The 16,790-nt window shown below is 43.2% G+C and overlaps 1 protein-coding gene across 1 annotated transcript in view; it reads right to left on the reverse strand.

The window, feature by feature from the left end:
• Positions 1 to 7,607: 7,607 nt before the first annotated feature.
• The window catches only part of SH3RF3 (SH3 domain containing ring finger 3), a 229,968-nt gene continuing 220,785 nt past the window's right edge, over positions 7,608 to 16,790 (reverse strand). Inside the window, exons 9-10 of the mRNA XM_056861863.1 lie at positions 15,980 to 16,317; positions 7,608 to 7,788 (exon numbers count right to left, since the gene is read on the reverse strand). Of these exons, the coding sequence (XP_056717841.1) occupies positions 7,620 to 7,788; positions 15,980 to 16,317 (507 nt within the window). The 3' untranslated portion in view covers positions 7,608 to 7,619. The remainder of the gene's footprint in view (positions 7,789 to 15,979; positions 16,318 to 16,790) is intronic.

A 16,790-nucleotide genomic window follows, 5' to 3' on the forward strand; every position in this document is an offset into this window, starting at 1 on the left:
CTATTACAACTGATCTCCAGGCGATAGAGATCAGTTCCCCTGGAGAAAATGGCCGCTTTGGCAATTGGACTCTATGGCATTGAAGTCCCTTCCCTTCCCTCCCCAAACCCCACCCTCCTCAGGCTCCGCCCCAAAAACCTCCCATCGGTGGCGAAGAGGGACCCGGCAACCCTATGGTAAGTACTCCTCAGAAAGGGAAGTCAGTAGAGAAAGGGAGTTAACAGCCCCCCCCCATCCAAGGTTACTGAGATTGTGGAGCAGAGGTAAGGAAGGGAAAAGAAAGTGGCACAGTGTCTACTTGCAAAACATGCCAGCTTGGGAGACAATCACTTGCCCAAGGGAGCCCATATGGGGAGGCCTGTTTTGAATACTATTAATGTGGACCTAAAGGAGGCAGCTGTATGGATGCCTCTAGCTGACCCTTGACCCTCTTTAGCCATGCTTCAGTAACCTGCTGTAATTACTGCTCCGTACTTCATTGAAGAATATTTTCAGCGCATTATAAAAATAAGTAGCAGACTGTTTACTAAGAAACTGCAAATCCATCTGTATATACACCCTGCAAGTTATTTTTAGGACAGATGAAAGTCTACAATGTGAGGACAAGGCTTTTCTCCAAACTGTATGAAACATTGGCTCTCTTGCTTGTACAGCTCATACATTTCCCTTGGCACGTTCTAGCCTAACATTATACCTGCCAGTTTTGCTCTGTTCTAAAGAGCTACTGAGGTCAGGAAGTGCTGTTGAAACTATGAAAATACCACAAATGCTGGATTTATTTTCCAGGATAATTTAGGAATAGACATAGCATAGATTCTTAAAAACAAAACTGGAATGTTCTAGCAAAAGAAAGCCAAGATCTTTTATGGAATCAGTTATCTGGAAGGTATGCTACTACCAAGTCAGCATATTGCTCACTTTTGGAGCAAGAAAGCGGCGTAGTCCTGTGTGGCTGCCTGCTGTAGATTCCCCTATTAACCTGGAGCACACTGCCAAGATGTTTGCTAGAATCATTCTTATAGTTCAATATAACTGGCTAAAGCCAACCCTATGTCCCATTTTTAAAGAGGATGTCTTCCGAAGCACTGCATTCTCATTTGGGGCATTTAAATCACGCACGACAATCATGGCGTGATAGAGGAGGACCCCACAAGTTCAATGATACTGTCACTGCACCCCCACACCCCGACTCCCTTAACAACATTGGGGTGCAGCAGAAACACTTCCCCTAGGTCCCCCTTATCGAGACAAAATCAAAGAGCTATAACAAGATACCTCAAAGAAAACAAAGCGCACAGATCGTGGTCTCAGTAGTTAGAGCAAGCGCACATCCACATGCTCCAGTTACAAAGCAGCGTTCTCAAGGGAGACGCTTCCAGATTTGAGTTTAGTGACTTTTGCTGGTGCATAGCAATTTTTGAATTCTTTAGAGAAAAGTGTTGGTCAAGTGAGCATCGAACCCCAGGTAAACTTCCCATGTATAAACGACCTCTGCCACCCCAGCAAGAGTAACTTTTGTTTGTCCATGTGTGCCACAGAGGGGAGGGGTGGCAGTCCAAAACACAAATACTGCTTCCCCCCCATCTTACATAGGATTAAAGTTATCCAAATATCCACATCGTACATAGAACTAGTTATCCGATTATGGTGCAAAAATATTGTTGCTTATGATGGGGGCAGGCAAAAAGGAAAGCAAAACACTTTTAGGGCTGTATTGCATTTTTATAATACTGCACATGGCCACAGCATGTGTTGACCTTATCTACATAACTGAATAAAGAAACAGTTTTTTAAAAAATGTTGCAAGGATTTAGAACACAACCCTTTGCTAGGAAATTAATTGCAGTTAGCTTTTGGTGTGTCGTAATTTGCTTCTTTGTGCTACATGTGTGTGCGTTTGTAAAGTGCTGTCAAGTCGCACCAACTTATGGCGACCCCTTTTGGGGTTTTCATGGCAAGAGACTAACAGAGGTGGTTTGCCAGTGCCTTCCTCTGCACAGCAACCCTGGACTTCCTTGGTGGTCTCCCATCCAAATACTCACCAGGGCTGACCCTGCTTCGCTTCTGAGATCTGACAAGATCAGGCTAGCCTGGGCCAACCAGGTCAGGGCTTGTGCTACATACCTTCTTTTTAAAAAAATATCCTTTCCCCTATACGTGTGACTCCCTTTCCCAGTAAAAGAAGCACTCTTCACACAGGTTACATGAATGGATATTTTATTTAAAGGATGAGAAACAGTCATGGCGGTTCATTTGAACTCATCATAATTGCTGACATTTTCTAAATTAGAGGTTAACACCCATGTATAATAAAAAAAAACCTTCCTTGGGGGTATTAAGAGTTTGTTCAGGTAGCAGAAACTTTCTCCGGTACAATATACCTGGCATTATACAAAACAAGGCTGCCAGGTCAGTTTGTTTGCGGCTTTCAGAAATGCACACACACAGGCACACACACTCCTCCCCCCATGCTTTCTGACCCTTGAATGCTGTTTATCAATGGTAACGATAGGAATTATTTTCCATACGCTCCATAGGCATCACAGAGGTCATTTTCTGGAGTCCTTGTCTTGTCTTTGCATCCCCTATTTGTGCTGCTTGCATGAAAACAGTCTGCCCCGGGGAAGCTGCTCCAGCCTACCATGATGAATGAAAACCGTGGGCTAGAAACAAGTGTTTTTGGAGCACCAAATGTTCAAAAGAAATGCTTTTGTGTATCAAATGGAAGATAACTGATTGGTTCTTTGCAAACCGGCAATTGTGTGATGTTTAGTCCTAGTGGAGTTCCTAGATTAACACATGCACCCAGAGATATGCTGCGGCTTTTCTTGAAGACTCGGTATAATGTCCTGCCAAAGGTTGATCATCCCCCCCTCCAGGGGGATGAATGTAGCTTTAGCTGCTAGCTGAGCACAATGTACAGGAACTAAGCATCTTTACTGTTATATATTCTCGGCACAGCAAAGAAACCAATTCTAGATAAGAGCTGGCCTCTAGTTTATCAAATAAAGAGCTATTTTAGATGAGTGCAAGGGCTGGTGTGCCTAATAGGATTTGTGGTTCCCCCCACTTTAAATAGCAGACACCCCCCCCCATACCACATCATAAATTGCTTCTGAGACTTTCCTTAGTTTCAAAAAGTGGTTTCTCATACAGCGTGGGCTCGTAGTAGCTCTAGCCATGGAAAAGCAAGCCTGCTGCTCCTTTAAGCAGATGAAATGAGTTACTTGGTTCTCTGGATTGGTAGTGTACTCCCTTTTAATCGGATTACCTTTGTGTAAACTCCTTTTAAGCAATGCAAGGGACAGAGCAGTGGTTATTTCCCTCTACGACAAACATTTTCCACTATTGGTCCACTACAGATGGTCGTCTACAATATATATATATATATAAAATTGAAGTTGTCTGGGCCTTTAAAAATGGTATGATGTGTGGTATAAAAATGTGCTTTAAAATCTGTGTTTACTCACCATCTGAATACCATCTCTTTGATTTGGTCCAAACAACCAGATGCTAAAAAGCAAAGCACAGTATCAGTTTAGCTTCCTCTGCTTGCCCCAACCCTTCTCCAGAAGATGGGGGGTTTTCTCAGAAGAAGGTTCTCAGAAGGAAAGTCACGTCTTCACAGGAGAAGACTCACACTCAGAGTAACTTTTCTGCTAATTTCCTGCTTGTATGAGCATATTGCAGTCAAAGTGCACAATACATGCTAACATACATAAGTGTTCTCCAGAACATCATTCCAAAAAGCAAACTCACTTCAAGTAGGAGGACTTTAGAATGAAGCAGTGGTGGTAGGGTTGCCTGATCCCTCTTCCCCACTGGTGGGAGGTTTTTGGGGTGGAGCCTGAGGAGGGCAGGGTTTGGGGAGGGACTTCAGTGCCATAGAGTCCAATGGCCAAAGCGACCATTTTCTCCAGGTGAACTGAACTCTATCGGCCAGATATCAGTTGTAATAGCGGGAGATCTCCAGCTAGTACCTGGGGGATGGCAACCCTAAGTGGTGGGAAGGGAGTGGATACTTAACACTTGCTATGCCTGCTATTTCTCCTCTTCGACATAAATTCCCATACTGATATGATTCAAAACACACAGGAAAATACAGTTACAATTATGTGGGGAGAAAGCCACTAGGGATGCGGTATCAACTCTAAATCCCCCCTCCTTAACTTCCCTTGCTTTTTTTTTTTTAAATGAAAGGACGGGAAAGGATATATATTGGTGTTTTGTAGGAAAGGAATGGGGTTAAATCTCTTCCACTGAAAACAGTAAGACTTTTTCAAATGCTGGAACGATACAAAGATTAATACTGGAAGAAGTAATATTGGTTTCTGCCTGGACTCTGCTGCCCTTGCTTCCAGGGCAAGGGAAGATATGGCTAACTCTGGCCTTGCAGAAGGCTCCCAGCAGGATCAAACTCTGACCGTTTCCTTCTTTAGCAGAAGACAGGATGGGCAGATTGGTACTAAATTCTCCCGTCAGTGGAATCATGTGCTGTGCTAATTGCTCATTTTGAGGGCAAAGTTTGCAGGGCTCAAACGGCAGCTGAAGAACCATTAAACGTTACTAATACTTTTTACACACGCAGCTGGAGATGCTACCCTGACACTGAAGCATGAGCCAGCCTGTGCTGCATTCTTGCATCAATGTTTTGTTTTATTTTAGCAAAATAATCAAAGGTATCCTTTGCGGCTTTTCAGGTGCGGAGCATTTCTGCTACTGAGGACTTCCTGACAGCATGCGGCCCAACCTTAAGTATTTTCACAAGGATCTGATCTCAGTGCTGGTGTCATACTTTGCTGCGTTTATTTTGCTTCGCTGGCGCCAAAACGCATTGGGGCTGCCCAAGGACCTGCTTGCTGTTTCAGCAGCTCTTAGGATCAGGCCCCTCATTTGGCGTCATGAAAAACTAACACGGGCCCCAAGTAATGATCTCACATTTTGAAGGTGAGGTGGTATCGGCTGACAAGTGATAAGAATGCTGCACGAAAGTCACGTAGTTCAATTAAACGAGAAATGCTTTAAGTTATATCTGTAATATACGCCGCCTGAAAGAGCACACATATGGCTAGAAATGTATTATTTCACCTCTTAGTAAAAATGTTAACGGATGTTGCCAGCTGGTATTACAGGTTTATTTTCTTGTTTCCTATTTATTGCACCTTTAAGTTAATGGTTGCAGGAAAATTCTATTGCCTGAACTATTTTTATCATGTAGTTTGATCTGGGGGTTCAAAAACCAAACAGTATTCAGAACTATACATTTTTTACAGTAACAAATCACAATCATCACATCATTAAGACAGGCAGAGAGAGAAAAATTCCAATGTTCTGTGCTTGCAGAAACCTGCAGTGTTCTTTTTATTGCCATGTGGAAGTCGATTAAAATGAATCCTCCTGGAAAAGCCCCCAAATCTCCAATAATTATCGTTGTCTAGACAGAACTGTGCTTTGAAGAGGCATCCAACACAATATGCTTGAGTGTGAGGGAGACGCCACTGCATTTAGGGCTTTCCTCCCCTATCTGGTTGCAGGTAGCAAGAAAGTAAAAAGCTTTCATCTTCAGGACTCTGACATTAGCTACAGTAACTGATACAAAATACGTATAGTAGTATCTTTTAGTATGGTAAAGTAATATGTAAGCATAAGAGTTAATTAAGTAAAAGATAATGTACTCATTTCAAATATGTCTTCTGTGTCTAAAAATGTCTTTTGCTTATGGGTGTTTGACATGTCATGTTGGACAAAAAAAGCAAAACTAAAGTCAAAGATGATGTTGTATGAGCAGAATCATGAAAACTGCTATTTCAGCAACTGGATGAATTCTTGCACATGGTTCTTTTGCTCTTGTGCAAGAGGTTAGGGAACAGTGAGCTGCTATGTTCTTTCTGCTCACACTTCTTTGGATCCCTCTGAATCATTTTCCCTATTTGGAAGCTGTTGCTTTTTTGGGGGGATTGATTTGGGGCCACAACTACTGTTGACCAGACTTCAGGGAATCTCCTTCATATACGCATCAGATATTTTCTTTATGCAACTAGCTTCTGTGAGGAAGCATTCCTTCATCATGCAGAAGCCAGTTGCAGGTGTATCGCTTGTGTGAAGTCTTGTACATCCATAAGCATGAGTAGTACATTTTCTTCAGCTTGTGGACGTCTGCATATTGTCCAAGATATAACACCAATCTTGTAATCCATATAGCAACGGCAAGCACTTTTGCACACTTGATAAAGGTAATAACTGTTATCTGTGGTATATTAAATCATTTGATCTGTTTTTAAAATTAGTAGTGCCGAATATGTGCAAAGTAGAGATTCCCTTATCTGCATGGAGCCACTGGACACATGGCAGTTTTTAGATTGTGACAAGATGATGAAGAGTTGGTTTTTATACCCCGCTTTTCTCTACCTTTAAGGAGTCTCAAAGCGGCTTACAATCACCTTCCCTTCCTCTCCCCACAACAGACATCTTGTGAGGTAGGTGGGGCTGAGAGAGTTCTGAGAGAACTGTGAGTAGCCCAAGGTCACCCAGCAAGCTGCATGTGGAGCAGCGGTGAATCAAACCCAGTTCTCCAGATCAGAGCCTGGCCCTTTTAACCACTATACCATGCTGGCTGATTTGACCCTTTGCCATCTACGAGATCAACTGTCAGAACATGTTAGGAACCAGTGGGGGAAAATGCACATCTACACAATTAAAGCAGAACCTTAGGCAAGTGGGCAGAGACACTTGCCCGACGCACCTCCAGCCTGAGAGCTGCCCCCTCTAGTGTTGCTATGGGCACTATACATCCAGATGGGGAGGGGCTGTGGCTCAGTGGTAGAGCCTCTGCTTGGCATGCAGAAGGTCCCAGGTTCAATCCCTGGCGTCTCCAGTTAAAGGGACTAGGCAAGGAGGTGATGTGAAAAACCTCTGCCTGAGACCCTGCTGGTCTGAGTAGACAATACTGACTTTGATGGACCGAGGGTCTGATTCGGTATAAGGCAGCTTCCTGTGTTTATGGTTGTATGAAAAGATTATGACAATGTTTTTGATGTATCTAGAAAGGCATGATAACAACGTTTTGGACTTTTAATTCTGTCTAGCTGGGCAGTGTGTGAATGTAGTTGGGTTCTCTTTCCTCTGTACAGTTCCTCATTCCCACCTGGGAAAATGAGTTAATTCCAGAATTCTGTTTGCCTCTGTCCCGTGACTCAACCCCTCTTGCATAGGCCAGTAATAAGAACACTGCAGCTCGGACAAATAAATTACTTCGATATAACAAGTTGCTTAATTTTTTTAAAAACATATTTTCTCTATAATTTACACAAAGTATAGCGATGGCTGGGTTTGAGTTTTAGATGCAACCCAAACGCGTGTTCTCTCGGCCTTTGATTCCAAATAGAAGGCACTGCTCCGACATACTGCAGTATGGACAGCCCAACAAGAGATTCCCCCCCCCCCCGTCTCTGGGGATGAATATCAAAGAGCTGAAGGTGGGTGGGTGGGTCTCTGGGAACAATAATTACAGTTATTATGGCAGTAGATATTAGAAAAAGTGTCTCCTTGCTGTTGCTTTTTGTGCTATGGAATTTCCTCTAAAAGGTCTCTCAAGTCCAGAGAGTGCAGAGCGCAGGCCCTCAAAAGCTCTCCACAAAGCTTCCCGGGAAAAGGCCCGACCTGCCGTTTCGTTGTAATGTCCCCTTGTACCAGCCGTCATCTCTTTTCTTATGGACAAACACAATGTCACCTTCTTTCAGTTCAATCTCAGCTTCACTTTGAGGCGGGTACGGAACCACGACACGATACCTTGAAAGACAAAAGGGAAAGGTCTTATTGAAGATGACTGCAAAGAGGGTTATACACAATGCTGTACCATGATGGTAACTTTGGTGTGGTCAGAGATCCATAATGGTGACTTCTGGAAACAGCAGCCATATGAAATTATATGACAAGTCTCCCTTGCAAGCAAAACACAGCATTCTTTCTTAGCTTTTATTTAAACTGCGCAAAAATTACACTATCCTTGACAGACAATGGCTTTTTTATTTATGATTTTACAAATCTCAGAGGATCACCCAGCAGTTTCTCACACATGAAGCTGCCTTATACTGAATCAGACCCTCAGTCCATCAAAGTCAGTATTGTCTACTCAGTCCAGCAGCGGCTCTCCAGGGTCTCAGGCAGGGGTCTTTCACATCACCTCCTTGCCGAGTACCTTTAAGTGGAGATGCTGGGGATTGAACCTGGGACCTTCTGCAATAAAGCAGATGCTCTACCACTGAGCCACAGCCCCTCTGATCTGGGCACGTATATCAAGGACCACCTCCTTCCACATGATCTTTCCTAGCTACTTCAGAGGACCTCCTCTGCGTTCTTCCACCATCTAAAGTATAAAGGATGGGATATATATAGGAAAAATACCTTTTCCAGAGTATTTCGTTTTTGTTTTTTTTAAGATTGCTTTATTTTCTGTGATGATATACATTTACTGTAAATTGCTCTATGGATTCCACTGGATGGAACAGTCAGGTATAAATAGCGCTAAATAAACACCTGCTTAAAGCAGATGTTCACTGGCTACAACATTGTTGAACACCACCTTGCTTATAAACACGTTTGCAGTTCTGAGCAGTGCTCTAAACTACCTGAGGAAAATTGTCTTATCTTGACAAGATAACATAGCCATCTAGATTATGTATTTGTGCTCGCAAGCCATCCAGAATCAATTGGTCACCTTTCCAGTTAGTCATTAAATCTAGCTGTCATTTCTTCTGTGTGTATGAGAGCAAATAATAAGGGGTTGAAATGTGAGCTGCAGAGAAAGTCTATCACGCTGTCACGGGTGGATTTGCTACACTTACTTTAGGAAGCAGTGCCAATTTCAGCCATTATGCAAATGAATGTCTGCATTATTTTAGACGTGCTGCCTCGATGCTGACTAATTATGTTATTAGATTAGAGCACTTTTCCAACTTAAACTGTATCACATTTCAAATCTTCCCCGCTGTATACTGATGTGTGTAATGAAATGTACAAAACAGGTGTAGTGTGTTGGGCCACATTATGTTGACAAAAGAGTATTCAAGCTCTCGTGACTCAAAACAAAAATATTCTCGCTTAGATTCTAAGCCTTGTTTCTGCTTACGCCTCTCTTCTACCATTGCGGAGGTGGTCCTTATCAGCTTGAGTTGGTCTTTCGCCCACAGAAGTCCCTAAGGCTGGAGTTGTGTGCTCTGAAGAGGAGGGCTACCTTTGCAGTGGAAACGGACACTTCCAGGAGGAAACAAGGCACAGAATCCGAGTTTGGTTCAAGTTCTCAAGCTACCGAAAAAGCACTAACAGAAAATCTGATCATTTTAACTGATCAGAAGAAGAAAGAGAGTTGGTTTTTATACGCCGACTTTCTCTACCACTTAAGGAAGAGTCAAACTGGCTTACAATCGCCTTCCCTTCCGCTCCCCACAACAGACACCCTGTGAGGTAGGTGGGGCTGAGAGAGCTCAGAGAGACTAGCCCAAGGTCACCCAGCTGGCTTCATGTGGAGGAGTGGGGAAACCAACCCGGTTCATCAGATTAGCGTCCACCGCTCATGTGGAGGAGTGGGGAATTGAACCCGGATCTCCAGATTAGAGTCCACCACTCTTAACAGATTAGAGTCCACCTCTCTTAACACCATGCTGGCTCTCATATGTTCTATCTTATATAAAATATCGAAAGCCCAGTAAGACAGGAAGGTCATCCCAAGGGGGGGGGGGGAGAAAAGGAGAGGTTATAAAAACTATGGACATGGGGGAGGGGGTCTCTTCCATTTTTGGCCAGCTGTTTGGATGTATACAAGTCATGATGGACAAAGCTTTTCCCTAGGGACTCCATCTCACCCATAAAGTAGCGGTCAATGGAGAGGAGGTGCAACCTGGAGATCTAAGATAATGATGAACTTTAACTTACTGCACCTTCAAGGAAAACTTGTGTGTGTGTGTGTGTAAAGTGCCGTGAAGTAGCAGCCGACTTATGGCGACCCAGGTAGGGAGCTATTGAAGAAACGAGGGGAGGAATACCCAGGTTTGCAAAAGCACACACACAGGCAGGGAGCAGTCCCTTTAAGAGCTGATCCACTCCCTCCAAGTCAACTGCAACAAGGCTACATTTTCAGGGGGAGGGACTGAGAAGTTGCATGATTCACTGGGGATGCATAATTAATCACAAGGTACTCCTGGAATTTCTTCGGGGAGGGGGGGAAGTCCTCATGCATATGATGTTTGAGAATTTGGATCAGAAAATTGTGCAGCAAACCAAACACAAACTTCCCCTGCTTAAATGACCCTTGAAAAACATCGATCTTGCACATGTGGAAGTGCTAGCAGCAGAGGTTGTGAAGGCCACAGAAGCCAGAGAAAAGAGCAAGGCAAATGATGTCACAGAACCCAAGCCCATATCTTCACTAGGCTAACCGCTCTGTGTGTGTGTGTGTGTTAAGTGCCGTCAAGTCGCTTCTGACTCATGACGACCTTATGAATGAAAGTCCTCCAAAATGTCCTATCTTTGACAGCCTTGCTCAGATCTTGCAAATTGAAGGCTGTGGATTCCTTTATTGAGTCAATCCATCTCTTGTTGGGTCTTCCTCTTTTCCTGCTGCCCTCAACTTTTCCTAGCATGACTGTCTTTTCCAGTGACTCTCTAGTCCCAGAGTATATGTGTGATTTCTTCCTAGTGCCAGTATACTTTCTGTGAAGCTGACTCAGTGTTTCTACTATCTGTTGTATTTAATGAGTACAAGTTAGTACTCCATAATGATGAAAAATCTCTTCAGTCAGAAGATAAGAACACCCAACTGACATCACCAAGTAATTTCAGGATACTTCACCACACCTATTTAACTAGATATTTTTAATTGGTCGTTTTAGGCCGTGCAATGTTGTTATTTATGGGGATTGTGACCCTTTCCTACCCTGCATTTGACATGTAAACCTCATACTATCTGCACGACTTGAGGATGAAAATGAGATAAAGCGCTCCTGCACTTATCATGAGTTAATTACTTTTTTCCAATTTATTTCAATCTCAGATTCATATTTTGAATATATAAAAAAACTTGGAGATTGAAGTTAATTCCTCCTATGAATGTGAAAAAAACTATATACAGTTTAATGCATTGGAATTGTCTGAAGTTTCTGGTTGTTTTTTTTTTAATTTCCAAGGTTGCTTTCACATGAAGATTTGCTCTGTCCCAGCTCTCAAACTGGAGCTTTTTTTTTGTAGCATCCATACAACATTGTCCTACATCTGTGTTCTTTTTGTTGTATTCTCTGATCCCTGTAGAGTTCATGTCATGTTTCCCCAACCTGCTTTGCTCTGAGGTTTCAGAAAAGATCTGAGTCAAAGCAGGTTTGTAAAACATGAGAACAGAAAGAAGTGGATTTCAGAAACTCATTGTCCGTACCTGGGTGCCATTTCCCCACCCTATCCCCTTATTCCCACCATCTACCCCTACCCTAGTGTTTGCTATAAGCCCTGACCTGGATAGCCCCAAGCTAGCCTGATCTTGTTAGATCTCAGATGCTAAGCAGGGTCGGCCTTGGCTAATATTTGGATGAGAGACCTCCAAGAAATATCAGGGTTGTGACGTGGAGGCAGGCAATGGCAAACCACCTCTGAACGTCTCTTGCCTTGAAAACCCCACCAGGGGTCACCATAATTCAGATGTGACTTGATGGCAAAAAATAAATAATAATCGCTATAACACTATAGTAGTACAATGACTAGTGGCTTTAAAAAAAGCTGGCAAAAATCCCTCTAGTAGCACGGGGGTGATGAAGGGTACAAAGAGATAGGGAGGAAAAAATTGTGAGTTGGCTGCTGGGGAGGCTCCATTACCAATGGGAATGCTTGTGCATTTGCAGTCGCTATGAATCCACAAAAAGCGTGTAAGCATCCAGATTCTCACAGCTCCAATTTGCTGTATAATGTGTGAACCTGGCTTTTTCCACACGAGGAAGATGCCTTTTTGTGGATTCATAGCCACTGCAAATGCACAAGCATTCCCATTGGCAATGAAGCCTCCCCAGCAGCCAATTCGTTTCTCCCCATCCCTTTGCACCCACCATCACTCCTCCCCCCATACTGCCAGAGGGCTTTTTAATTATACATTACAGGGGGAAAATACAACATGGGGTTGCCATTTTCATTATTATTATTATTGTATTTTTCTCCCTGTAATGTGTAATTAAACTTATCTATGTCCAGAAGTAATTTCTTTATGCTGCCTGGCTGGTGTGCAGCGCAAGGACAACAGGACAGGGTTAAAGTTTACCATTAATTATGGAGAATGAAGGGAAGAATTTGGCATGGGGGCCGTAACTATTGGCACTCATGTTTAGTTTGAGCTCGAGAGCTGAAGTGGAAAGGGGGAAGTAGCAATTCCATGAACTCATTCCATTTATAATTTCATACAACCCACTTCAAAAGGCCCATCTTCAGTACTGTTTGCCTCCTACATGAGTAAAATGTCAAGGGATATGGGGTGGAAGCATCATGGGTGGTTGCAATAGGCTATGACTGTCTGATGTATGTGTCTATTGTGTGGAGACCCGTTATGTAGGCACATAAAACACAACTACTGAATAAACCATGCATCAACTTTTGATTTTATGTATCAATTAAATCTACCTCCCCCCTCCTACCCAGATACGTATGGATCAAAATAATTTGTTCTACTTCGCAGATGAAATATAGTACAATTCAGAGTTCAGAGATGTAAAAATTCCTGCTTTGCCAGATGTGAAATGTAATATTAAATACATCTTTTTTTTTTTTTTTAAAAACTATACTTCTGAGCAATTTGGTGCTTTAATGAGCTCAAATAGATTTGGAATGAACTTCTAGGCAAGTGTTTAATGTAGCCGCTCAGATGATTTTAGTGATGGCATAATCCTTCCTAGTGTGCTAAGGTAATTAATATTCCTCATTTAGGCATAAAGAGCCACATGATCAGTTAAAAATGTGGATACACCAGTGATATGGAAGTTAATTCATAAATCAATTAGAAAATCTTGCCTGCTGAGTATAATTAAGGTTATTTCAATTAGAGGTTATTCTCCCACTTAAGACTTTGGAAATCAAAATGCCTAAAACTCAGAATCAAATTCTTAACTGCTGCACAGTGCAATTAGAACTATCTGTAATGTTTTAATGGTTCCATCTGTATAAATTCACTTGCAGTTCATTGTAATAACATCAGACATCGAACATATAGATAGGCCTTTGACTTTATGTAACAGTCTATAATTTAGAGCTCTGCTTTTGGTTAACATTTATTCCTAAGGCACGACTGTATAGTTGGGCATTGTACAAAAAAAGGAAATTAGTAATGAGCATCACTTTCCTGCTTTTGGCTAGTGCTATGACATCACTATGATAGGACAAGACTTTTGCATTCAATTTGGGGGATGTTACTACTGGCCTTTTTGGGGAATAGCCATATAGAGGAGTCTTACAAATTCATAAAAAAAAGAATCAGCTCTGTAAAGCTTGCCTGCCTGATGGTAATTCATATTCATCTCAGACAGGAAAGTGATTGGCTACTTTAAACTCGATGTAGGTTTTTTTTTTTAATGGTCTCTCAGCTTCCAGATCCAAAAAGCTTAGCTCTGGTTCCCCGAAGGGTTATAATCAAGCCTAAAGAGGCTGACCAAGAACGTGACTATTCCTGGGTGTCTTGTCTGCCAAAGGCAGAGGAAGAAGAACGCTTGCAAAATATGGAATCACGACTACACAGGAAATTTCAGGGAGCAGACAGTATTTAATTTGTGTCAGAGCCATCACCTGCTTTAGTATCAGAGCTCAATTGTAGACTATAGGAAGAATGGACTGGTACAGAGTTCATTTATCTCACTGTTGAGTAAATTGAGAAAGTCACTGTACCACAGAGATTAGGGCAAGGAGTGGTTTCCTGACATATTTGAATCCTGGCCTCTTTGTTTCTAAACATGATGTTCAAGATTTGGACTGGACATGGGTTTGGGACTGTGCTAATGCTCATGGAGCTGACTGTAGTTGAAATGCTTTGTTGGAAACTAGTGCAAGGAATGAGACAGAATTTTGGATCTAGGAGGAGTCTCACACAAAATCTTGGCTGTCATGATTAGACAGAGAGAATCAGGAAAACTGAGCAGTTGTGAACCGACCTGTGGAGCAATACCTTTTTACTTTGGGGTTTGCGCTTGACACAACCCTCATATATCACTGTAAAAGTTTTTCTTTCCTCTAGCAAAACTCAGGCAGAAAGGGGAAGTCATTGGCTTTCAAGTATCACTGAAGTACCAACCATCAAAGCTTTGGCAATGCTTAATGGCCATCCTTGCTGGAGTCAATATGATGGTCAGCTGGAAACTGACATCTAGGGGAAAGGGGCTAGATTGTATCTTCCTGGAGATTTAAGGAAAGGATTCTTTGACTCACAAAGAGGGAAGGATCAGAAGTGATAAAATCCCTTGGCGCTGAGCGAGAGGAATTCATTTTGGCGGGCCTGTTCCGGCTGATTACATCTGGAGGATGTTCTCACACCAATGCGCCATTGTGATGACTGCCGTTCCCATATGAAGCAGAAAAAAGGACTGGATGACCAAATAAGGACTCCAAGGTAATAGGAAGCTTTTACGAAATTGTAACTTATAAGCTTCAAGAGCCTGCCTTTGAACAAGATCAGTTATAGGGCACTTATAAAGTGAGGGACAGGGGAACCACGTGTTTGCTCCGTTCTTGCTCAATCCATTCTCGCTCAATCCATTGCTATGCAGAGAGTATGTGTGTGGACTTTTTTACTTTCGAATTCTGTATTATTTTCAATGCTGGTAGTTGTTTTCCATACCATACAGACCTCCACTGTTTGAACATACTATTTAAAATGGGTGCTAGGGGAAGGGAGGTGGTCAGTTACTTAATTGCTGTTTCCCTGGGAGTGCTCAAATGGGGCGAACTGTCCCCACGCTAACCAGTCTCTGGGAAGCTGGAGACAGACGGTAGAATAGCAATGCGGGAAGGGAAGCTAGGAGTAGAAGAGTTGGTTTTTATATGCCAACTTTCTCTACCACTTAAGGAAGAATCCAACCAGCTTACAATCACCTTCCCATCCGCTCCCCACAACAGACACCCTGTGAGGAAGGTGGGGCCGAGAGAGCTCTAAGCTGTGACTACCCCAAGGCCACCCAGCTGGCTTCATGTGTAGGAGTGGGGAAACAAATCTAGTTCACCAGATTAGCCTCCGCTCATGTGGCGGAGTGGGGGATCAAACCCAGTTCTCCAGCTCAGAGTCCACCGCTCCAAACCACCGCTCTTATCCACTACACCACGCTGGTTCTCTCAGTAGGTAATTCCTAAAACGAACAGTTGGTGGCAGCATACTGAAGAAGTGAGAGAGGAAAACTCTTCCAAGGGTAGGGCACTCTACAAGACAGGTGTGACACTGAGTGGAGACTCAGGACAGTTGCTGTGTGCCTCGGTGTCTCAGAGGGCCAAAGGAAGCGGTGCTCGCTGGTTGGGGGGGCACTCCTCCACACGAACTTCTAATTACTATGAATCTTCCAATGAAAAAGATGTTTTTCCACCCTCGTATGCTAGCATTAAGGAGCCCCGTGGCGCAGAGTGGTAAGATGCAATACTGCAGTCCAAGCTCTGCTCATGACCTGAGTTCGATCCCAACGGAAGTTGGTTTCAGGTCGCCGGCTCAAGGTTGACTCAGCCTTCCATCCTTCCGAGGTCGGTGAAATGAGTACCCAGCTTGCTGGGGGTAAAGGGAAGATGACTGGGGAAGGCACTGGCAAACCACCCTGCAAACAAAAGTCTGCCTAGAAAACGTCGGGATGTGACATCACCCCATGGGTCAGGAATGTCCCGGTGCTTGCACAGGGGACCTTTACCTTTTATGTTACTATTAACTAAAAATACATGCAAATGCAAATAGTTATGCAAGAAAGAGGTAGAATCCTGTATGTTTGGGTACCTTTCTCGAGATAATGGCTTAGGCTCCGGGTGGATGGCTGCCATCGAAGGAGCTGGCTGCCTTATGGGAGAGGGGACAGAAAAATTCAAATCCAAGGAGCCTGTTTTTCTGTGCAGCGGTTCCATCTCCATTGCTCCTTGCATTTCACTTTCGATGGGGCACGAGCCTGCCCTTCCATGGCTGGACAGAGAAGACAGTTCAGGTCCTATCGCTCCCTGCAGCATTCCCTCCATCACCGACAGGGGGTCATGAGTTGGGGATATGGACGGAGGAGAACGGGATTTCTTTTTCGTTGAAGCTCCTGCAAGAAGTTTCAAAAGTCCACTTTTCTTTTCTTTCTGCATATAAATGAAAGGGGAAAAAATAAAATAAAAAGCAGAGTGAAATTTGATGGTAGATTTTAACTGAATACCACCCAATTTACATACCCTTCAACTTCAAAGGTACATGTATGAACACATAAAGCTGCCTTCTACTGAATCAGACCCTCGGTCCATCAAAGTCAATATTGTCTACTCAGACCAGCAGCGGCTCTCCAGGGTCTCAGGCAGAGGTCTTTCGCATCACCTGCTTGCCTTGTCCCTTTAACTGGAGATGCCGGGGATTGAACCTGGGACCTTCTGCATACCGAGCAGACGCTCTACAACTGAGCCACAGCCCCTCCCCAAAAGGTAGATTTTTAGATTTGGAATGATACCAAGCCCAAGTAAAAAGGTATGCTTATGTCAATATACTTTTTGTAAAACAGTACAGGAAAGTGTTCTTTTTTAATGCTGTAATCTCAATAAAGAAGTGATCATCATCTGCAAAT

Source organism: Euleptes europaea, chromosome 16, assembly GCF_029931775.1.
Source record: "Euleptes europaea isolate rEulEur1 chromosome 16, rEulEur1.hap1, whole genome shotgun sequence".
In the NCBI taxonomy this organism is placed as follows: domain Eukaryota; kingdom Metazoa; phylum Chordata; class Lepidosauria; order Squamata; family Sphaerodactylidae; genus Euleptes; species Euleptes europaea.